The sequence below is a fragment of the Erinaceus europaeus genome, chromosome 9 (assembly GCF_950295315.1).
Source record: "Erinaceus europaeus chromosome 9, mEriEur2.1, whole genome shotgun sequence".
Lineage (NCBI taxonomy): Eukaryota > Metazoa > Chordata > Mammalia > Eulipotyphla > Erinaceidae > Erinaceus > Erinaceus europaeus.
The window spans coordinates 21,689,139-21,713,183 of record NC_080170.1 but is presented as its reverse complement, the minus strand read 5'-3'; the positions used below and the strand labels follow the sequence as shown (position 1 = coordinate 21,713,183).

At 45.4% G+C, this 24,045-nt stretch overlaps 1 protein-coding gene across 12 annotated transcripts in view; it reads left to right on the top strand.

The window, feature by feature from the left end:
* Positions 1 to 24,045, top strand: part of MED12L (mediator complex subunit 12L) — a 300,870-nt gene that overhangs the window by 70,847 nt on the left and 205,978 nt on the right. For 8 of the 12 annotated variants that reach the window (XM_060197499.1, XM_060197496.1, XM_060197495.1 and 5 more), the window contains 5 exons: positions 13,041 to 13,172; positions 17,069 to 17,195; positions 17,708 to 17,922; positions 20,407 to 20,511; positions 21,675 to 21,851. In XM_060197499.1, coding sequence (XP_060053482.1) covers positions 13,041 to 13,172; positions 17,069 to 17,195; positions 17,708 to 17,922; positions 20,407 to 20,511; positions 21,675 to 21,851 — 756 coding nt within the window. The remainder of the gene's footprint in view (positions 1 to 13,040; positions 13,173 to 17,068; positions 17,196 to 17,707; positions 17,923 to 20,406; positions 20,512 to 21,674; positions 21,852 to 24,045) is intronic. The other 4 variants (XM_060197504.1, XM_060197502.1, XM_007533943.3 and 1 more) reach the window with 1 other exon arrangement.

Below are 24,045 nucleotides of genomic sequence, written 5' to 3'. Positions count from 1 at the left end.
GGGGACCAGGGCCTTGAACCCAGGTCCTTGTGCATTGTGACGTGTGCACTCAACCAGGTGCACCACCGCCTGCCCCCCCCTTTTATAGTACCACCAGAGCCTCAGTTACATGCATGATTATCACTGTGGACTGGCCTCCCCGAGGCTGTTTTTTCTTAGAGACTTCAGGAAGGGTAGGAGAAAGGAGAAACAAGAGGCAGTGATGAGGGAACATCACAGTACCATTTCACTGTGCTCTGAACTCCCTCTGGTGGTGCCATCCACGGTGCCCCCAAGTGGTGCCAACGCGCAGAGCCAGGCACTTGCACACAGGTGGGCGTGCGCTCTACTGAGCGGTCCTGCTCTTGGCTCCTGCGTCTCCACAGGGGCTCTGCACACAGCTGGATGGACTGACTCTTCATGGGGAGGGGAAAGCAGGGTTGAGTAGTTAAAGAAATCACACTTACTTCAGAGCTTAGCAGACATCCCTTTTTTCCCTTTTGTTTATGGGGAAAGTTGCTGTCATTTTTTAAAGCACAGACTCAGAAGGGCCAAGCAAGGCAAAAAGTCAGGCTCACAAGGACAACACATGCGGTGTCGTCTGTTCCGTCATGGTGCAGGGGCAGGCTGGTGATGACCAAGGTGGCTTCAGAAGTTACATGTTCCTTGGGTCCCTGGGGATCGGGGTAGGAGCACTGCTGAAGGCCCATAGTTGTTATTTGTTCATTAAAATAAAACACCAGTTTAAAGTGTGGGCCCAGGACACATAGTGGTTATGTGGAAAGGCTTTTGGGCACAGTTTAGTCCCTGATAACACCATAAGCCAGAGCTGAGCTGTGCTCAGGCAAAAATAATCATCTTAATAAATCTAAAGTGTCATGGGAAATAGTTCTACTGAGAGAGCATCAGGCTGGCCTGCCTAAGATTCCTAGTTCAATCCCCGCCACTGCATATACCACTGCTCTGACTTCTCCCTTTCCGTGCTTCTTGTGAAACTCTTCTATATAGTAGACACAGTTTTTGAAAAGCAATCCAGGACCAGGAGATAGCTCATCCAGCCGGGTGTAACCTTGCTGAGTCTGAGGTGAGCCCTGGGTATGAGGCCCACACACCATGGGAGCACCATGGACAGCTCTAGGGAAGCTGGCATGGCACTGTGGTGTCTCCCCTTTTCCTCTTCCCGACCTTTCTGGAATAGAAGAACAGGGAATTTGGCCCCCAAAAGGCAATTGAGCAGTGGTACAACATAAAAAATGTCTGTTTGTAAAAGCGCAGTTGCACTAATAGAGGTGGGAGGTGTTTGTGTTTTCAGCATCCAGACTTCATTGTTTATGAGAAGGACCAGGAAGGAATTTGTTTAGATTGGAGGGGAGCCTCTTGGTTTGTTTTGGAGCACATAAATCAGTCTTCCCCCCCTCCCCCCTCCTTTTTTCTTTGACTACTTCCTAAGAACTTGCCCTATTTTAAGTGTGTCATGTCATCTCACTTGATTTTTCTTTGGTCAGGGAGATGCATATTAAAAACAATTGTCCCTTTACTTAGGAAGAAACTAAGACTTCAAGAGGACGGCTAGGTTGTTCCAACTCACCTCCAGCTCACTCACGGGTGAATAAATGGGAACTGGGCTTCTAAATGCTTCCAGTGTGATACTCTTAGCTAATATTTTCAGTTCCTTGTAATCGCAGTTATTAGCTACTGTGTTTCAGGTAACCTGTAGCCAAATAAACCTTGGGAGTTAATTTTGGGAAAACCCTTCATATTTGCTGGGTTAATTAACATTGGCACATTTATTTGTGGGAACAGTCTCTACTTGTTTTGTCAGAAGCATATTTGGCAATTTGACCACAGTAGACAGTATTCAACCCAAAGTCTCCCACTGGCCCTCTGGCCTGTCTACTAGGCCATAGACCAGGCAGCTTCAAGTGGGTGTGCATCCTGGCTTTGCCCTGTGGTAGCTGGAAGCTCAACAAGACCCTTGCTAGTGAACGCACTTAGCGCGATGTCTTAAGATAACACCTGACAAAAGCCCACTGTTCTGTTCTTGACTGGGCAACTTTGGCGTTCCAGCCAGTAGAACATTGCACTGGCTTTTAGAAAGTGTTATTTCTCTAGTGTCGTCTCTGTTGTTTCCTTTTGTCTGTAAGAGGTGAGCTCAACAGTCTCTTGGATCCACTGTGATACTTTCAGTGTGAGAGACATGGCACATCTCGAGGACTTTTGGAGGGGTTTCACATTGTGATTATGAGTCATCTTGTGTGTCCTCCGTTATCATGCAGTGACACACTTCTCCAAACCACATTTTCATTATTGCTGAAATGTTGATGACATGACCAAGGAGAGAGAGAGAGCAAGTTCATCTGTTGACACAAGTGCAAATGAATGACTTTTAGTTGATTTCAATGCTCAGAGGAGTCTTCTTAGTTTTTTTAAATTTATTTTAATGAGAGAGATATAGAGGGAGACATTAGAGCACTGTTCAGCTCTGGCTTATGGTGGTGCTGGGGACTGAACCTGGGACTTTGGAATCTAAGGCCTGAAAGTTTCTTTGCATAACCATTAAGCTGTCTCCCCAGCCCCATTTTAATGTTTCCCCTACCTTATCTACCTGCTTCTCAGAACTCAGAGATATTTTTAGCTGCTGCCTGCCCCGCCCTTTTCTCCTTCCCTCTCTTCCTCCTTTTCTTTCTTTCTTCCTTTTTTAAATTATCTTTATTTATTGATTGGATAGAGACAGCCAGAAATTGAGAAGTAAGGGTGAGATAGAGAGAAAGAGAGACAAAGAGACACCTACAGCACTGCTTCACCACTTGTGAAGCTTTCCCCCTGCAGGTGGGGACTGGGGATTCAAACCTGGGTCCTTTCACATTGTAGCATGTGCACTCAACCAGTACGCCACCTCTCTCTCTCTCTTTTTCTCTCTCTTTCTTTCTTTCTTTCTTTCTTTCTTTCTTTCTTTCTTTCTTTCTTTCTTTCTTTCTGTAAGTCTTTATTGTTTTGTTTTGTTTTCTTGACCTTTTTTGGTTGTCAGGTTGTCCCAGAACCTAAAGGCTTTCAACACCCACTGTAAGATGTGAGATCAGGGCAGTTGCTTCTCCTTGTCAATTAACCCTCCTAAATATCTCCTTTGAAATGTCCATAGGGAAGCATTCATATATCTGTATTAAAAAAGTTAATGATGTTATTTATACTTAATGACTGTTCTTTACAGCTAAGTAAATCCCAGGCTTATCATATATGGCCATCTTGGTTATTAGAAAGACAGCCTGTGACCATGTGTTAACATGTCTAGATCCTGGTGGCAACTGATTCCAATTTTTAACTTATATAACTCTTCAAATTTGTCCAGGTATCCATGTGCCTTGGATTGCAAACAACCTGACCGTCTAATATCACCTCCATATTTTCCTTTGGTGCTGTAATAAGCATGATGTCTTTCCCCAGCTATGGTGGTGGCAAAGAGTGATTAATTACATGTGTAAACACCATTCTCGCCAGTCTCCCAGTAAGAGCTGCTGAAGGTCTTCCTTCTGTATCTGATCTCAAGCCCTCCTGGTTTGCTGTTGCTTATAGCAGTGCGTCATTGATTTCTCCTATTCCCTTTTATGGCATTGTTTTTATAATGTAGGTAGTGGATTTGGTATTTCAGATGTTTGTTTGTTTGTTTGTTTGTTTCCTTGTCTTCCTATTCTTCCCCAGAGCACTACTCAGCTCTGGCTTATGGTGGTACGGGGATTTGAACCTGGGACTTTGGAGTCTCAGGCATGAGAGTCTCCTGGCATAGCCATTGTACTATGTCCTGATGTAGGGAAACTGTGAGGCATGGCTAAGCATGGTGTGGGGCCTCCCATTGCTCAACCACGCCTTTCAGTTTCGCTACACCCCCTGTATTTGTTTGTCACTCTGCTTGTTGACTGTGTCTTAGTCGTGATGCTCGACTCTTCCATCCGCTCTAGTAGAGTCTATCAGTCCCCTGGGCCTGAGGGGAGGCTCCATTCCTGCCAACTGTAATGCTGGCATAGGCTTTCTGACATCTGTTCCTTTTTCTTCCCTTCAGCTGATCTTCCAGAAGGACTCCATCCTTCAGAATGACTGCCAACTTAGAGTCTTGGGCCAGAGTCCCCAACTCTTGAAGTTAGGAGAGGCAATACCTCTGGTTGGTGTGAATTGGTTGGTTTTCCCTATTAAGTGATCACATCTGTGTGTCCAGGATATTAACCCCTTCCCCTTCAAACACCTTGTCTCTTCCCTGAGTTAAATGTCTCTGTTTCTCTCTTTCTTAAATATTACTCTTAGATTTAAAAATGACTGTTGAGGGGCCAGGTGGTGGCGCACTTAGTTGAATGCGCATGTTAGAGTGCAGAAGAACCCAGTTTGAGCCCCTGGTCCCCACCTGCAGGGGGAAAGCTTTGCAAGTGGTAAAGCAGGGCTGTAGGTGTCTCTCTGTCTCTTTTCCTCTCTGTCTCCCCCTTCCTCTCGACTTCTGGCTGTCTCTATCCAATAAATAAATAAAAGATAGTAAAAATGTTTAAAAAACTAAAAAAAAAAAAGTGATTGTTGGATGTACTCTGTGGCTTGCAGTGTAGTTGATGTTGAAAAGAAAGTCATGGAAAAAACAAGCCCCTGCCTCACGCAGACCTCCAGTCTAGCTGGTGTTAGAGGCAGAGAGGAGTCCTTGCTGACTTGCTCCCGAGCGGTCACTGCCTGCCTGCCTGCATGTGTGTCCATAGGTCAGACACCTGGCTGGCCCCTGGGAGGGAGGTGGCAGCTGCCTGGCATCTCTGGGGGCCACTTGAGAGCCTTCCTGGAACCCCAAGTGTTTCTGTTCTTCCAGCTATCTTGTTCCTGGGGGAGGGGGAGGAGAGGAACTCTGTGGTGCTTTGGAATTCAGCCTCCTCCTTCTCCTGCACTTTGTCTTTTCACCCTTGGGGGCCCTCTTAAGCCCCAAACCTCAGACCTCTGCTCTGTCAGATGGGGAGAGCAACACCTGCTTCTAAGGATGCATCCAAAACACTCAGAACCCACTCGGGGACTCCTTCTAGTTGTTATGGCCACTGCTGCCTGTGGTTGGAAACCGACAGCTCTGAACACCAGCATTGGCTAGATGGTGCATATAGTGTGTGTCCGGCTGGCACTCAGGCTCTTGGCCATCTAGTCATGTCCTTTTCGTTTTTTGCCTCCAGGGTTATCACTGGGGCGCGGTGCCTGCACTACGAATCCGCTGCTCCTGGAGGCCATTTTCCCCATTTTGTTGCCCTTGTTGTTGCTCTTGTTGTAGTTATTATTGTCATAGCTGTTGTTGTTGTTGGATAGGACAGAGAGAAATGGAGAGAGGAAGGGAAGACAGGGGGAGAGAAAGACAGACACCTGTAGACCTGCTTCACCGCTTGCGAAGCGACTCCCCTTGCAGGTGGGGAGCCGGGGGCTCGAACCGGGATCCTTATACCGGTCCTTGTGCTGTACGCCACCTGCATTTAACCTGCTGCGCTACAGCCCAGCTCCAAAGTCACGTCCTTTTCTCCCACTGCAGTCTCTGTGCACAGGACTCTTTATCCCTCACTTTCTTTCTGCTGTTTTTCTCTCCTCCCTCCCTTCCTCTTTACTTCTTCCTTTCTCTCCCCCCCCCGCATTTCTTTTCCCCCTCCTTTCTTTCCCTCTCTTCCTTCCCTCTTTCTCTTCTTTCCTTCCCTCCTTATCTCCCTTCCTCCCCTTCTTCCTTATCTATGTGGTTGGTTACAAGTTACAAGCAACTGCTTAGCATCTGCTGTTGAGTGTGAACTGGAGGGAGCTCCATGGTAGAGCAGAAGTCTTAGAGGAGTGAGGTCCTGAGTCCCAGCCCCAGCTCCACAGATGCTAGTGGGACGCTCTGCTTGTCTCTTGCCCTCATACACTGTTAAATAAAAACCCATTGGCAGTGGGAAAAGCTGCTTGTCACTGGCCCTTCAGACCGTTTCTTCCTTCTAACTGAGATACTTTAGGGGCTGAACAGTAGTACACCCAGAAGAGCCCACACGTCACCATGTGTAAGGATCCAGGCTGGCAAAACTATAAGTAAATAATAGATAAAAGTGGGCGTGGTCGGTGGTGCCCCCAGTTGAGCATGCGTGTTACTGTGCATAAAGGCCCGTGTTCAAGACCTCAGTCTCCACTGGCAGGGGGCAAGCTTCACAAGTGCTGAAGCAGCGCTGCAGTTGTCTGTCTTTCTCTTCCTATCTGCCTCCGTTTTGCTCTCGGTTTTTCTGTCCTATTATAAAGCAACAACAGCAGCAACAACAAAAACCTTTTCCTTCATTCCCTGCCCTGTTATGTGAGGCTAATAACTGGCACTTGGACAGTTTTGTTGTGGAAAATAGATGTTATGTGGTGTTAAGTGGCACAGCACAAGGGGTAGGATATTCTTGAGGTTTCAGTCACCAAAGGTGGAGTCAGGTGAGTCCTGAGAAGCTTGGGATGCACTCTGGGGCCCCCATCTACTCTGCAAAGTGATAGAGTTGCCTTCCAAGCCTCTTCCCCCACCCCAGGATCTGCTCCCCTCCCCATCCCTTCCCCTTCTGTCTCTCTCTTTTTTCCCCCCTTCTTTTCTCCCTATGTTCTCTTTAGTTATTAGTTCCCATCTCAGTATTCATGTTGTGGCAAGAGCTCCATTAATGATCTGAGTGGTCTTCATCATCTCTCCTCTTTGATTTTCTTCTCTGTGTGTAGAACAGGATGGTAACATCAACTTGGGGCTGGGTGATAGCTCACAGTGGAGCACACATCTTGCTATGAACAGGGACCTGGGCTTGGGCCTCCAGCCTGACATGGTACAAAGGGAGACTCCATGAGTAGTGGAGTAGTGTTGCTGCGGTATCTCTCCTCTCACTTCTCTCCTCCCCCTTCCTCTGTCTGAAATGAAAAGGCACAGACCCCTCCCCTAAGAAAAGTGGAATTGCACAGGCACAAAACCCAGGAAACAACGACAACAAAACCAAATCATAGAAACAGAGTTAAAAAGACACAGTCTAGAAACTCTCACTGCAGTATTTGACCTCGGGTGGCATAAACACTCCTAGTTATCCTCATCATCATGTCAGCATGATTATATCCATGCCAAGCTGTTTGATATTTTGGATTTTCATTCAACAGGACATAACCATGGGTTTTATATTTAAGACCAAGAACCTCTCATGTGTCCGCATTGGTCAGTTCTAACTACTGAGACCAGGCAGTGACTAGAATAAGCAGTACTGCCGGAAGCCTCTTCTGAGAAATAGATTTTTGATCAGAAGAGAAGCAGAGGTTTTCCTTTGGTTGTGGCTGGCCACTTTGAGCATCCAAACTTGCATATTGATTGGTGCCACTAATAGGGGCCTTTCAGAGAGATTTTCTTTATGCTCAGAAAACTGTCCGGAGTCCAGATTTGTCTGTCAGACTTACAGGTTTGGAGTGTTAACCATAAAATCAAGAGGTTGAGGTACTGTGATGCTATCCCCAGCAACCCCTCTGGGCCCAGGAGGAAGAACAGTCTCCCCCGTAGAAGAGGGAGAGAATGGTGGGCAGAGAGCTGAGCTTGTCTGAGGGCTGAGAACCTCCGCCCCCTCGGGCTTTCTGTGAGTCATATCCCCGACCTCCCCTTTCCTGTGTCCCCCCCCCCCCCCCCCCGCAAGCTTCTCCCATCTGCCTCTTATTTATACAGCTTCAGTTAGCTCTCAAAAAATGTCAGAACTTGCCTGCAGAAAAATAGAAATAAAAACAAAGCAATTCTCAGTGTTCTACTGATGAGACAAACCCTCTTGCTTGAGAACTGGCTGCACAGACCTCCGTCTTCTGAAGGCTGCCGAGTCCTCTGTGATTTGACCCATCGTGTGACTTTAGCATTTCAGAGGGGGAACACTGTGAACACTTGAGGTTGGGTCTGGAGGGGGAGAGGGTGGTGGCCTGTTCCCTGGGTGTTAGGAACACTCAGGTCTTTACATTTAAGGTGACTTCCTTCGACTATAACCTCAGCCTGAATCACTGGAGCAAATAGCAGGAATCCTTTCCAGACTCACATTATAGAATATGAATTACTTCCAAAGGGACGGAACCTGGTTTTATTCCTGTCGACTAATACATGAGAATCCCTTTATGGCTGGTGCCTGTAAGGGAGTCTGGCAGGCTCTTGCGCTTAGTCACTGAGTGAATGAAAAAGGCAATGACTAAAAGGAGCTACTGCTTCCTCACACCGGCCCTCTGCAGTCTGTGAGCAGACGTTCCCTTCCAGACTCTGCTTTGCAGCCATTTTATGTTTGTCACTCGTCTTGCCAGTCCTCTGTCCTTGGAATGCCTGCAACCACAGCCACGGTTCCGACTTCCTTGTGTTTGCTTGAAACCACTTAGAAGTTCCTATTGCTGTTGTAACAAGTTATGAGACACTTAGTGGCTGAACACACAACTCAGATTAATTTTCATACTCTTGGAGGTTAGGATCTTACTGGACTATAATCAAAGTGTTTATTGGTCAGTATTTCTGCTGGAAGTTCCGAAGATTTACTTATTTTATAATAGGGACACACACACTCGCACATGGCGTGTGAACACAGTGCAGGGAATCTAGCTTGGTCAGACACACAGACACATCCTGAGAGAGATATCTCTCTCTCTCTCTCCACTTACTGGGCCACATCCACAACCACACTGCCGGAAGTTCTAGGGCAAGTTCTGTTTCCTTGTCTTTTCCAGCTTCTAGAGGTCACCTGCTTCCTTAGCATGTGGCCCTTTGCTCTGCAGTGTAGCATCTCCATATGTCTCCCCAACTCTGCCTTCTGTTTCCACTGTCACATCTCTTCCTCTAATGTGCCTGTCTACCTCCTCCCCATACAAGCATCCCCGTGAGAATATGTGCCCCTCAGTAGTCTAGGAAAATCAATCTCCCTATCTCAAGATCCTTCACTGGACAACCAGAGGCCCTCTTGCTATTTAAGCAGCATATATCTAGCTCTTGGGATTAAAACATGCCCCCCTTCTCTCTTTTTTAAATTTTTTTGGGGGTTCTACTGTTCATCCTACACTATAGTTTATTTCTGTGTGTTCATCTTTGTTTTGCAATTTATCTTGTTGTTCAGGAGTAAAGTCACTTTATCAAACGGACATTGAGTAATGCCTCCAGTCATCTCTCTCCTATCGTGTTGAAAGTGGCCTGAGTTAGTTTTCCTGCTTTTCTTGATGCAGTCACACTGTGGATGTCTGTGCGTGCCTACCCCATCTAGTCACCATTTTTCTGAAGGCAAGGGCTGCATTTAGTTCACATCTTGAACTACCAGATGGCCTGGAAATTCATTATGTGTTCATACTTGTTAAACTTAACAGCTACTGATTGCCTTATAGAGAAGGGTCTTAATATTTTGAGACTGCGTTTTTAGGACTAGACTGCATTTCACTTCATCTATTTGAAGTCATGGCAGCCTGCTGACAATTCATCTGAATTAACTTGTGAGGAAGTATCTGGAAAATGAATGGAAGTTGGGCTCTGGGTAGCTCTGGGAGGAGTGACAGTGTTGTGGAACTGTGTATGTGGGGCAGGGGGAGGGATGAATGAAGCTCCTATGTGTGGGGGCCATGAGCTATGAGGGTCTTTGTCATGCGGAACACATTTTTGTCAGGGCAGTCTTTCAACTGGCCTGTAGAAAAGCTGATGGGGAGTTGGGCAGTAGCACAGTAGGTTAAGTGCACGTGGTGCAAAGCACAAGGATCAGCATAAGGATCCCAGTTCGAGGCCCCGGCTGCCCACCTGCAGGGGAGTTGCTTTACAGGTGGTGAAACAGGTCTGAAGGTGTCTTTTTCTCCCCCTCTGTCTTCCCCTCCTCTCTTCATTTCTCTCTGTCTCAACAACGACGACATCAATAAGAACAAGGGCAACAAAAGAGAATAAATAAATAAACATTGAAACAAAGAAAAAAAGGCTGATTGGCAGGGCTGGGTGTTGGCGCACCTGGTGGAGCACCCATGTTACAGTGGGCAAGGATCTAGGTTCAGACCCTCAGTTAACAGCTGCAGGGGGAAAGCTTTGTGAGTGGTGAAACAGTGTTGCAGGTGTCTCTCATTCTCTCTCCCTGCCATCCCCTTCCCTCTTCTCTAGCCAATAAATAAGGTAACATACAAAAAATAAAAAACTCAGATAAACAAAGATGTTTGTCTTATTTTTGACAATAGCATACTCACTTAAAATGTAGACCGAAACTTGTGTGTTTGTGTGTATGTATGTGTTGGGGGAGGAGCTTTGAATAGGACATTATCTTGAATTATAATAATTTATTTTTAAAATATTTTATTTATTAATGGGAAAGATAGGAGAGAGAGAAAGAACCAGACATCACTCTGGTACATGTGCTGCCGGGGATTGAAATCAGGACCTCATGCTTCAGAGTCTAGTGCCTTAGCCACTGCGCCACCTCCTGGACCACTTACACTTTATAAATAACAAAAGATGAATAAAAAGCTTGATGATCAAGTAAATAAATATGTAATTACACATATTGCAGAGGGACCTTGGTTTCTTGTTGGTGCCGTGTGTCTTGGTTTCCCAGTAGTGTCTGAGAAGCTAATGCAGCTTATAATAAATGCTGTACTATTCCTTTAACAGTCAGCTCAGACGCTGCCAGTTCCTCAGTTCCCACTGCTCCAGCACTCAGAAAGAGTGTCACCATTTGGCAGGAGATCTGTTGCAAAGAAAGGAACCCGGGCACTTTCAGCATCCAGCCTGTATTGAAAAACACTTTCTGCCCGGGAAAAAAAAAAAGATTTTTGGGATTTAGACCTTCTTATGGGAAAGGCTGATACAAAGACAAGAAAATTCCTGTCATCAGACTTTGCATTTTGAAAGCTCAGCCTCACTGTCCTCCTTTGCTCCGATTCATTTGCTTCCTCGTAGTGACAGGCTGAGAGAGACCAGGCTGCTTCAGGTTGAGATCCAGATGTGTGTGTTCTGGCCAGATGTGCCTCGCCGCCCCTGAGGCACTGTGCTTCCCTCTAGGAGAGCTTCTGTGGAATAAGGCCCACGTCTTGTCTCCTTGGTGTATAGTTTGTCATGGGTTGGTGAGGAGAGGGCAAACATTGCTTTCAAGGACCAGCCCTTGTGTGCACCTCTCTCTACTTTATTTACTTTGGATAGAGACAGAGAATTCAAGAGGGAAGGGGGGGGAGAAAGAGAGAATATGTGGAGAGGGGGAGAGTTCTCTCTCTCTTTTTTCCTTTTGCCTCCAGGGCTATCACTGGGGCTTGAGTCCTATGTTTCTGGTGGCCATCTCTCCCCCCCCATTTTATTCTATAGGGTTAGGGTTAAGTTGAGAGGGGAGGGGAGATAGGGAGCAAGATACCTGCTCTGGGGCTGTGTGCCTTTAGGTCCCGTGCTGCACAGCTGAACCATGTCCATGTCCCCAGGCAGTATGTGCAGCTGATGGTGCAGAGAAAGGGGACCCTGTACAAATGCACAAATGCTGGTGACTATGGAAACCGATATGGAGAGGTTTTTTTGTGTGTGTCAATTCTACTCCAAAGATTATATCTAGTACCGAAGTATCTTTTTTTTTTTTTTCAAGACAGTGTTTGTACACCTATGTTCATTACAGAATGATGTACAACGGCAAAGGTTTGGGTGTTAAGATTTGGAGAGGAAACCCTGATAGATATATACTATAGAAATATATATATATATTTCTATAGTATATATATATTATAGAAACATAATATAGAGTATATATATACTATATATACTCTTTCAAGGGAAAGAGCAGATGAAATCTGCCAATGTTTGCAAGCACCTGGTGAATTCGCTCAATATGGGAACTGACCATCAGCAGATTGGAGGTTGCTACAGGAGAAGTGGGGGTGGGTAGGTGTAGGGCGGAAAGGTGCAGGGAGATTGTCACTGTGGCTGTGGGTGAGATGTGAGACACTCTGAAGAGGTGTGAAACATTCGCCTAAAACATCAGGAGTTCCGTAAAATATTACTAACTGCGAAAAGAAGTTCTTTTCTATGCATTTCTGGCTTCTAAGATCCTGTTACTTAACGTTGATTGAGTTAATTGCTCCAGTTCTACACCACACCCACTGCTGAAGTTCTCTGCCTCTAGAGTAACCCCAACCACAGTCACTATAGTTTTTATAAAGTCTTAGTGACAGTTTATTTCTGTTGCTGTTGGCAAATTCATGTGTCTCTAGATACCACATGGGGAAGTAATTGCTCATTCTTTTAATAGCACATTTTTACAATACAGGGGAAAACTTAACATCTTTATAAAGGTAGAGGTCATGCACTTTACCGACTAGAGGAATTTGATGGCAGAAGCTGGGAGCCACCTTACCCAGTACACGCCTGGTAGACCCTTTGCCCCGGGAGTGTGACGTCCTTAAGCTTCAGCAGCACCCGGGAGCATCTAGAGCAAGTGCCATGGTGTGTCTCCTCTCTGTCTTAAAACAGAAATAAAGAGTAAAGTACTAGGCTGTGGCCTAGGTTTGGCACAGTGGATAAAATGTTGGACTCTCAAGCATAAAGTCATGAGCTTGGTACATGGCTTCGCATGTACCAAGAACGCTCTGGTGTGTGTATTTCTCTCCCTCTCTCTCAAAATAAATTAATAAATCTTTTTTTTTTTAATTTGGGGCTTTGCTCAGCATATCATGCATCAGTGAGGTCCTGGGATCACTTCCCTGTGCCTCGTAAAAAAGAAAATAAACTTTGGGAGCATTTTATAATTTTTCTAATGGGGCTGGCTGATGACTTACGTACACATATTACCAAGCTCTGGGACCAGGGTTTCAGCCCTTGTGCCTCCTGCCCCTACCCCAGATAGATCAGTTAAAAAAAAAAGAAGAAAAAATGACCACCAGGAGTAGTGGATTCATGGTGCAGTCATTGAGTAACCCTGGTGCCAATTTAAAAAAATGTGTATATATATATACATATATATATATATTCTTTATATATATATAAAGAAGGGTGAGTGTGATGTAAGAAGAGTCCTCTACAGCTATAGCTACTCCATGGCTCACGGCTGGCTTCTGGACTCACCACTGAAATAACTGCTGTCCCTTTCTCTGGCCGCCAGGTCGCCCCCAACGACGAGGCGGTGGTTACACTCTTGTGTGAATGGGCAGTGAGCAGTAAGCGCTCCGGGAAGCACAGGGCCATGGCGGTGGCCAAGCTGCTGGAGAAGAGGCAGGCGGAAATCGAGGCCGAGGTAGGTCCACTGCATGCGCCCCCTGCTGGCGGTGGGGAAAGCGTTTTCCGGCGATGAGTCTTCTGCTTTCCTTTCTTTTTAATTTTAAAAAAATATGTCTTCGGTTTTATTTCTTATATTTACTGGACAGAGAGAAACCGGGAGGGAAGGGGGAGCTAGATAGAGAGGGAGAAAAGACACCTGTACCACTTGTGAAGTTTTCCCCCAGTAGCTGGGGACTGGGGACTTGAACCTGCGTCCTTACCTCCACTATATATAACATACACTCAGCCAGGTGCACCACCACCTGGCCCTGGGATGAGTCTTTTTCCCTCACTACACCCTCACCTGTTTTTTGTTTGTTTGTTTCTGAAGGAAAAAGGTTGAATGCCAGATTCACAGGGTTCTTTGGCAGGATTCCTCTCATGGATGGAGCCAAGAATTATACTCCAAATATATACTAAATAAATATTTATATATATAACTGACATCTGACTTTGAATAAAGACATCTTCATGAGGTCAACATGCACATACATACACGTATACATTTTGTATTCTATATGGTTATACAGATATGTCTACACACAGCCTGTATATAAAATATAGTGTTATGAATTTTAATGCTGTAGTGGATCTGGAACTATTTAAGGTGGTGTGATGGCCACATATTGATTTTTGAGACTGGGTTCTAGCCCCAGAGAGATCAAAGTCCTAGAAGCAGATTATAAGAGGGATTTAAAAAAAGCTAACGGAGGGTGGGGGGGGTCAAGCGGTAGCGTAACGGGTTAAGCACAGATGGTGCAAAGCGCAAGGACAGGCGTAAGGATCCCAGTGAAGCAGGTCTGCAGGTGTCCATATTTCTCTCCCCCTCTCTGCCTTTCCCTCCTCTCTCCATTTCTTTCTCTCCTATCCAACAACATCAATGACAACAATAACAGTAACGACAACAATAACAGTAATGACAACAAGGGAAACAATGGGGGGATAAAAGCTAACTTCTTCAACATTAGCTTTTGCTGCAGGGAGCACTTCTCAGTGAGCCTTCATTCCTGCCCGATAGCTTTGGAGGAGCTGACTCCGGTGGGCTTCAGGCCCAACCAGGCCCTTCATGCCTTTCCACCTGGCTAAGCGCAGGCTGGCTTGCCTCATCCCACAGCAGTCAGAGCTGCCTTTTTAAAGTGGTGACAGTTGGTGTTACCCCCAGAGTCTTTGTCCCCACCTTATCATGGCTCCTCCTGCAGGTCCTAGGCCTCTCTGCTGCTGTAGGTCCTGTCTTCAGCTGCTGTCAGCCCACCAGCCTCCTCCTGCCACCGGGCCTTTGCTCATGCTGCTGCTCCTGAGTGGTGCCTTCTGAGTCCCGCCATTTCTACTGCAGAAATGGTGTCGCCTCTGCAGGAAGGTGCACCTCTTCCCCTCCTTGCAACTGATGACACCCCTTACCCTCTTCCCAACAGCTGTTTTATATCCCTCCTCCTGCTGATATGTTGCCGGGTGCCCAGCCACCCTCTCTAGGTATAAGCTAGATGACAGGCCCTTGCCACTTTGCTCATCCTTGGGTCCTGTGCCCTTTAGGCTTGGGGAATGTTTGTAGCACACAGGGGTGAGCACTTAGGTGCCTCTGAGGAAGCACCTGCTTCCTAGCAAGCTATTGAAAAGTAAGACAGGAAGAGTATTTGTCAAAGACAGCTCTTACCTTATGTCAGGAAAACACTGTTCAAATATAAAAGAGCCCCCTGTTGAAATTGGGTCTTGGAGTTCCTGGCATTAAAAAGAAATCTCGGGCTAGAAGATAACATAATGGTTATGTAAAAAGACTTTCAAGTGGTCCTGGAGGTGGTGCAGTGGATAAAGCACTGGATTTTTAACCACGAGGTCCTGAGTTCAGTCCCCGGCAGCACATGTACCAGCATGATGTCTGGTTCTTTCTCTCTCTGCCTCTCTTTCTCATGAATAAATAAATTTTAAAAAAATGATCATTTGTTTAATAAAAAAAAAAAAAACGACTTTCAAACCTGAGGTTCAGTCTCCACTACCATCATTAGCCAGAGCTGAGCAGTGTTCTGATTTTTTTTAAAAAAAGCATTCAAGCCCCTGGCTCCCCACCTGCAAGGGAATCCCCTCACAGGCGGTGAAACAGGTCTGCAGGTGTCTGTCTTTCTCTTCCCCTCTCTGTCTTCCCTTCCTCTCTCCATTTCTCTATGTCTTATCCAACAACAATGACATCAATAACAACAACAGTAGTAACTATAACAATAAAACAACAAGGGCAACAAAATGGAATAAATAAATATAAAAAACAAAGCAAATCACATAGTTCATTTTATAATTGTGAAAAAGGAAGTGTTTCACTACGATTCTACCTATTTATAAGGAGATTGCGCACACACACACACACACACACACAGGATAGGAATACAAATGCAGAATCTTTCAGAGGCGGTTACATAGCTCTTTCTTTATGGTTTTGGTAGATGTAAGTGTATTAATGCCTAATAAGCCTTTCTCTGACGTGTTAAGACAAATACTAAGCATCATTTCCAGAAGAAGACATTTTGTAAAGAAAGCATGGATTGAAGAAATAATATCTTGCCAGTCATGAATAGATCATGAGGAGGGGCATAGCAAAAGGATCATGAAGACTAGCAAATGAAGTTTGATTACATCAGAACTCCTTCCTATTCGTCTGTCTTTAACAGCAGAGAAGCCATGAGCCATGGCTAGCTCATTTGGGTAGTGTGCTGTTTTGCCATGTATGTGACCCAGATTTGAGCCTGCCCCACCTCCCATCCCCTGTCGCTACACTGAAGGGAACTTCAGTGCTATGTTCTCTGTCTCTCTCTCCCTCTCCCTCCTTCTCCCCTCACCTCCCCCCCCAATCCCTATCTTAGAAAAGAAATACAAAAAAGGATGTTGAAGAAACTGCCTTCTCTAGAGGTGTTTCATGAATTATGGAGATGCCAAGAGGTTTATGATCAATTTTATTGATGAAATGTGAATAAATGAGAGAGTTTTTTAAACTGGGATTAATGGCATACAGCCAACAGTACTGTTGTTGGTACATGTGTAAGATTCCTCAGTTTCCTGCAAACTCTAGCCCACCACCTAGATCCTCCTCCTCCACCATCTTGCACCAGGACCTGACCCCCCCCCCCCAACCCCCACTACCACATACACACACAGAGTCCTTTATTTTGGTGTAATGCACCACATCCAGTGCAAGTTCTGCCCTGCTTTTCCCCTTCTGTTCGTATCTTCGGAACTTCTGTCTGAGATTACCCCATATTCACCCTTCTTTTTCTGTCTGGTTTATCTCTTTTTTAACATGATTCCTTCAAGTTCCATCCAAGATGAAGTGAAGAAAGTGAAGTCATCATTTCTCATAACTGAGAAGTATTCCAGGTCCTGGAACATGGTGGTGGAGGAAGGACCTAGGAAGGGAGTTAGAATGTTATACAGAAAACTGAGAAATGTTACACATGGACTAACTGCTGTATCTTACTGTCGACAGTAAACTCTCAATCCCTCCAGTAAAGGGGAAAAAAGAATAATATCTAATTCTCTTGAGGCAAACAACAACATAAACCCAAATTGCTTTTAGCAGTTTTGCACAGGGATAAGGAGCCTGTAGTGCTGTGCTCTGTAGTCAGTCGGCAACCTGACCGAGCAGTGCACAGCTTGTGGAGCGCAGTGCTTGCGAATAGTGAGCAAAATCATTGGAGGTGTTGTGGCGCTGTTTTCTCCAACTTCTAGAAATTGTGTATTTGAGGTCACGATTTTCATCTGAGTACAGTGATCTCAGCCAGTTTCACGTAGTTTGAGAACTTAGATGCTTACTGAAAACCTAACAAATTCACGCTCCATTGTGACCGTTATGGCTCTCTCTAACAAACTTTGCTTGTTTCTATTTAATCATAGAGATGTGGTGAATCAGAGGTCTTAGATGAGAAGGAGTCCATCTCTTCAGCCTCCCTTGCTGGATCTAGTTTGCCTGTTTTCCAGAATGTCCTGCTAAGGTTTCTAGATACGCAAGCTCCCTCATTGTGTAAGTAAAATGGTTTGCTTCTAGATAGTTTATTTTCATTTTAAAATTCTCCATTCATTGTTTATTTTATTGAGGTTATAAGACTACATACTTCAGGTTCTTGGGTTTCAATTCTCTGCATTCCACTTATGAATGTCCTTCCTTTTTTCTCTTCTCTCTCCAATAAGTGTGAAACAGTGCCTGACTTCCTCAGGTGTTCTCCTGGACCTCTTCCCTCACAGTAATGGTGCAAAAACAGTGGTTCCTTGTCACAAAAGTTCTGGATTCCAGTGGAACTGGGGTTCAGAGCCCTCTAACCCACTGTTTTTTATTATTATTATTATTATTTTGTTTTGTTTTTCCAGTTACAATGAGATTCTCTTTTGTACGAGTGCCTCATAGTACATTTCCCCCAAACCTTTTAACCTCACAAGAGAATTATAAAAGCTGAGGAAGCATTGTTCAGTTTTTTGTCACCAGCCCTGGTTTCAGCCAGGGCACTGAACTCTGTGTTTGAAACTGTTTCCTTGCAGCCGACCCCAACAGTGAATGTGAAAAGGTGGAGTTTGTGAACTTGGTGCTGCTTTTCTGCGAGTTCATCCGTCACGACGTCTTCTCCCACGATGCCTACATGTGCACCCTCATATCTCGGGGGGACCTGTCCATCACTGCCTCTACTCGGCCACGGTCGCCAGCAGGAGAGAATGCAGAAGAGCACTACCCAAAGGACAACGACGTGAAAATGGAGGTATGACCTAGGAGTGGCCTCCACAGGAGGCTCCGTGGGGACCAACATCTAGAAAGGTGGAGGCGGCGGCAAGGGGGGTGATTGCTTTTTAGTTAATTTCCTGTCACCACACTCAAGAACAACACTTGAACTGTAGTTTAGGTCTTGCACATTATCTTCTGGGAATTCTTTTGTATGTGCTAACTAAAACTATTAAATGAAGGACTGACTGGTCATAAAATTTTTCCTTGGGTTGGAATTATGTGCTGCTAATTTTATACATCGCATTTTAAAAATTTTGTTTATTTTATTTTAGTGGGAGAGAGATGCATAGAGAAAAGAGAGAGAGGCAGAGAGAGCCCAGAGCACTGCTCAGCCCTGGCCTATGGTGGTATTGGCGGCAGAACCTGGGACCTCAAAGCCTCAGGCATGACAGTCCTTTCCAAAGTCATTATGTTATCTTACCAGTTCTAATTTCATTTATTTCTAGTTACCATTTTGTCTTTAAAGTTGGACCTCAATACTTGTGTTGTTTTAGCTCTATACTCCAGCTGAATTTTCTGTTTTCTTCCTTCTTTTTTTAATATTTTATTTTTATCTTATTGCCATCAGGGTTATCTCTGGGGCTCCCTCCCTGCATGACGAAGCCACAGCTCCTGGTGGCCATTTTTTCCCTCGTTTAAAATCTCTTTTTTATTTCTTTCTTTTCTTTCTTTCTTTTTTTTTTTTATAATTCATTCAAATATTTATAAAATAATAGTAGCAATGCTTGGGTGTGTATCAAAAATTAACTGTAGTATATTTAAATGTGTGTGTGTTTTTTTTTTTACAATTTCTTTTTTTTTATTTAAGAAAGGAGACATTGACAGAACTGTAGGATCTTTATTTTTTCTTTATTTGACAGGACAAAGAGAAATTAAGAGCAGGAGGGAAAGACAGGGAGAGAGACAGAGAGACATTCGCAGTACTTGCCGCAGCTGGTGAAGCTTCCCCTCTGCAGGTGGGAATGGGGAGCTTGCTACCTGGGGTCCTTGCACATGGTGCACTTAACCAGCCACACCACTGCCTGGCCTCACAACTACATTCCTCACAAAGGATTATCTGCCCCCTCCCACACAGCATTTGCACCTTCAATCACCTCTCCCTCTCCCTCTCCCTCTCCCTCTCCCTCTCCCTCTCCCTCTCCCTCTCCCTCTCCCTCTCCCTCTCCCTCTCCCTCTCCCTCTCCCTCTCCCTCTCCCTCTCCCTCTCCCTCTCCCTCTCCCTCTCTGTCTCTCTCTCTTTCTCTCTTCCTCTCTCTGTCTCTCTCTCTCCCTCTTTCTTCTCTCCCTCTCTCCCTCCCCCCCCTTCAGGGTTATCACTGGGGCTTGGTGCCTCACTATGAAAACACTCCTCCTGTAACTATTTTTTTTTTTTTTTGATACAACAGAATTTGAGAGGGTTGGGAGGGGAGGGGAAGACAGACACCTACTTGCACCACTTGTGATGTGACTCTCCCCCCCCCCCCCGCAGGTGGGGAGCCGGGGTCTTGAACCGGGATCCTCACGTGGGTCCTTGTTCTTCATGGGTCCTTTGCACTTAACCTGGTGTGTCACCGCCCGGCCCCCAGCTTCTTTCCCACATATATATAATGGAAGGAATGTTTTTAGTCCCAACATAGCATTTTCATTTGAATTGGTTCAACATTTAATATTTTCTTCAAATATCTCAGAACTGTTCTCTTCCAGAACTTAATGTAAAATGTGAGCGTGACTTCATAGCTTTCTGCCAAGTTTGAAAGTTTGGACATCGTTCCATATAGTTACAGAAAAATTCAAGGCTGAAAGCATGAAAGCTATAATGGGAAATAGCAGGAAACAGTGAGAGACTGTGACAGATTCTCTGGATGGAACAAGATCTCCTGATGGTTCTGTGAGAGCTTAAGCATGTGCTGCGGTATTTTAAAAACTGACTGTACTTTAAAAGCAGACACTAAAATTGTACTAAGAGGACCACAGTTTGTACTTTCACTATGAATGGTTATAACTTGGTGACCAAATGGTGCAAAGATTTCCAAACAGTTTCTCCAGTGAAAATACTTTGTTTACTCACAGTAGAAGGTGTAAAGTGCTAAAAGTAAATTTTACCTGTTCCTGCCTTTTCTTTTCTAGTCTTTGACAAGCTATCATATACCTTAGGTACACTCTTCCATTTTTCTTAGGAAACGCGAGCATGTGATTAGGGAGAGCTGAAAGATGAGCATCTCTGTTACCAGCAGGTTGCTGTGCTTCCCTCTTTTAAAATATCAAAGGAAGGTAAACTGTCTAGCTGAGGTCAGAGAAAGTGAATTTGCAAAGCAATGTATATCTTAAATCTTGGGAAGGGGGAACAACAAAAAAAGAAAGACAAGGAGTAGGGGATAATACCTGCAATGATTAAAAAGAATGTCACTGTCATGTTTTAGCGTCAGTTACGCATGACCTGCAACTGCTGACGGTGAGCGTTTCTTTCTCTGGTAATCACCAGGAGCAGGCGCTCATGGCGCATATGGGTGTCGACTCAGCCGCCACGCACATTTTTGATGAAGTAGACAAGAGTGACTTTAAAACTGACTTTGGTTCGGAATTTCCAGTAGGTTCAGCCTTCGATTTCTTCTTGACTGTTCACCCCTCCTCCCTGCCCGCTCTGCCCCCTGCTTGCCTCCGACTTCCGTTGCTCCCCCAGTGTACTGGAATGGCATGTGCAGCTGTGACACAGTGCCACCCGACCACATGCCACCCCCGGGCACCAGTCAGTACTCATCTCATGCAGTTGTCGTCTTCCAGCTCATCCTCGTGTGGGGCCCCATTGCCTCCTTTGCACATCATGACACGCCTGTCTTCCTGTCCTCTCGGCTCACTGTCTTGTCGCTTGTTTGAGACGCTCACGTTGAGCTGCTGCCTGTGCTGATCGCTGTGCATGCATTCATTTTCAGTTATTTACTTATTTATTGGCTAGAAATAGAATTCACCAGAGGAGGGGAAAATAGGGAAAGAGAGAGAGACGCCTGAAGACCTGCTCTTGCCGCTCTTGAAGTGTCCCCTCCCCCCCATACACAGGTGGAGACTGGGGTCTTGACTCTGGTCCTTGCACATGGTAACATATGCATTCAACCAGGTGCACCAGTGCCCAGTCCTGCATTCACCTTCTAAACTGCAGCTTTCCAAGTGCTGGAATGCTTAGACTGTCTGCTACCAGCCCACCACTCAACTCTGGCTATTGGTGGTGTTGGGTATCCAGCCTGGGGACATCTCTGGGGCAAACCTCTGGCCCTATGTCTGTCTGCTTTAGCTCCACTTTGTTACCGAGTGTCCTTCCTCGCAGACCTCACTCAGTGTGTAACTCTCGACGAAGTGACGTAAGTGGAGTACAGACTCAGACCTTTGTGCTCACTTTATCATTACCGTTATCATTTAAATAAGCGTCAGTTGAATTCATCATTGCCTTTGTAGGAAGGGCAGCCCCTGGAGGGATGGTCCCTTCCTCCTGAAACTTGACTGGTCCTTGGGGGATTGTCACTGGGCTCATGCATGTGGCTGTCATTTTCTCATCTTTCCTATGGGGCTGTTGTAGACAGATGCCTGGTGACCCGAATAGGATGTTTGTGGTGATGAAGAGCATCGGTTCAGACATCTTGCTCAGTGGTTAAACGAGGAGGAGAAGGTACTGGGTGTCTGGCGAGTTCGATGTAGGGCTGTGTTGCGTTCTGGCTCCCGTTCATTTACAACCTCCACCATTTGTTTTACATGACTTAGATCTTTTCTCCCATGCCTGGAGAGCCCTGTGAGAATGCCAACCCTCCCCTGGGCAGAAGGATGTCAGTCAATGGGGAGAAGCTGCTGAAGAGAGAAAGAACGCGGGAGTTGATTTTCCCATCGAATTACGACCTCCTGCGCCACCTGCAGTACGCCACGCATTTTCCTATCCCCCTGGTAAGTCACAGCCTCAGCAGGGCACACCCCACCGTTCCCTTGCTGGACTTTTACCTGTCGGTGGTTCAGCTGCCAGCTTGGGTGGCACATCTGAGAGCAGGTGAGTTTTGTGTTCTTTCGTCATAAAGTCTGATCGTGCAGTATAGGCAGTGATGTGACGCAGCTGGCTGGCTGGATTGGATAGGAATTTCTGCACCGTTGTTTTGTCACTGTTGCCTCACTGCGAATGATGCTTTCTTGCTTCAGTTTGAACATTACTTATTGCATGAATGTTATTGCGCTGTACTGGTGGTACTTTTGACATTATGCAAAGGAGTAAGACTTTAAGGGCATAGGAAAGATGAAATGGGGTAGGAGAAAGCTATCTGTAAAATGACAAGCTCTCCAACAAATTTAATAATTGGCGTAAAAAGCCAAGTGCCCACTGGAAGATGAACCATGTGAATTCCTGGTTTAGCATACAGCCTCTTTTCAAAGAATACTTACTGCAGAGAGGAGGTCCGACTGAGAAGTTAGATGGCGGTTCATAGGGGAGATGAGATGTGAGACTCAGATATAACCTGCTGAGATTAGGAACTGAGTAGTTCGTGAGCTCTGTCTGCCATGACATGTATGCTGGAGTCCCAATGGGTCATGTGCTTTGTTGTAGAGTAGTTTACGGTGATAGCAGTGAAAACTGGGACAGAGTCCTCAGTGTCTTTACTCTTAGATTCACTAATTTCTTCCTTGAAATTATAACTTGAATCAGTCTGCTCTTTACTGAATATAATTATCATTGTTATTAGGAAAATATAATCATAAGGTATATTATGTGATTTCCTGGGCTATTTAGATACACTTTGATCTGCAGACTAAACATTGTCTTAAGGTTTTCTGCTTTTTCTATTTTGGAATATCTTCTGAATTGACTTTCAAAGTTACTACACCAGTGTGTTTTTTTTTATTACCATGAAGAAATTTTTTTTTTTTTTTTGGTGGGTAGGGGGTGTTGCCAAAATTCTTTCTTGTCCATCATTGACTAGATCAACATTTTCCAGTTGTTAGGTATCACTCATCTTCAACCAGTGGAAGGATCTCAGTTGATTATTGGCAGCAAAAAGTGTGACCGTGGGCCTTGTAATTTTGAGATTTATCCAGAAGAACCTGTGGATGAACTGTCATCATGTTTGGGATTTGTTTTAATACTAAGTCAGAAGCCGCCATGGCGGGGAGTGGGGGCGGGATGGGCAAAGCCCGGAGCATCGTTCCTTGTGATGCCCCAGTGTTAGCTGCCCAGCTTCCACAGATGAATAACGTTGATGGGAGGCATTCACACAGGGCCTGTGGGTGAAGGATACCTGGCAACTCCCTTTCATCTCTGTCCTTTTGTCCATGAACCTGAAACTACTCCAAGTTGAAAAGGAGATGTAAAATGAAAAGGAGAACATGAAGTGGGGAAATGCAGCACGTACGGCAAAATGTTAGAAGTGGTTGAAACTGCTTGAGGTTCTGTGTACCCTCACCCGGTTGGTGAGCATCGCAACCCCTCACCCACAGGCTTCTCTGTACTGCTGTTGACAGGCCTCTGGGCCGCACCCTCACTCCCTCTGTAGGAATCTCGGGACAGTGCACTTGAGACCGGACAGAGTAGGGATGTTCCTTGTGAGTTCAGGCCAGGAAGAGAGAGGACTAAAGGGAAATAACCAAGACAGTTAGAAGAAGCTGGTTTCCTGTGTGTTGTGTGAGGCTGCAGAATATGGGAATTACACGACTGACAAGCATCAGTGAGACGTTTCCCCAGAACACAGTGAACACAGGCTCTGCTGTGGGCGTTGTGTCATGTCTCAGATGAAGAGGGGCCTTCTGCTTTGACCTTGGGCTGGAATCTGTCCAGTACTGCCTAGCTAAAATGTCGCAGCCAGCAGTTTTTGTGTCTCCCCCCCCCCCCCCATCGTCTGCAAACTCAAGGATTGGGGTATTTGAAACTAGACAGGAGTTGTCTTGAAATCAAGGTCTAGAAGTCACTTCAGTCTAGAATTGAAAGTGAGATTAAAGTTAAATTTGTTTCTGCAGTTTCCATGAGCACCATTTCTTGATCAGTGTGGCTGACACAAGGGCATTGCTAATTGTCCTAATAGGGGCTTTTCGGAATGACAATTTCGGATTATCGGAATGGCAGTCTTCGAGGCCTCACCTATGCTTTTTAAACTCTCCC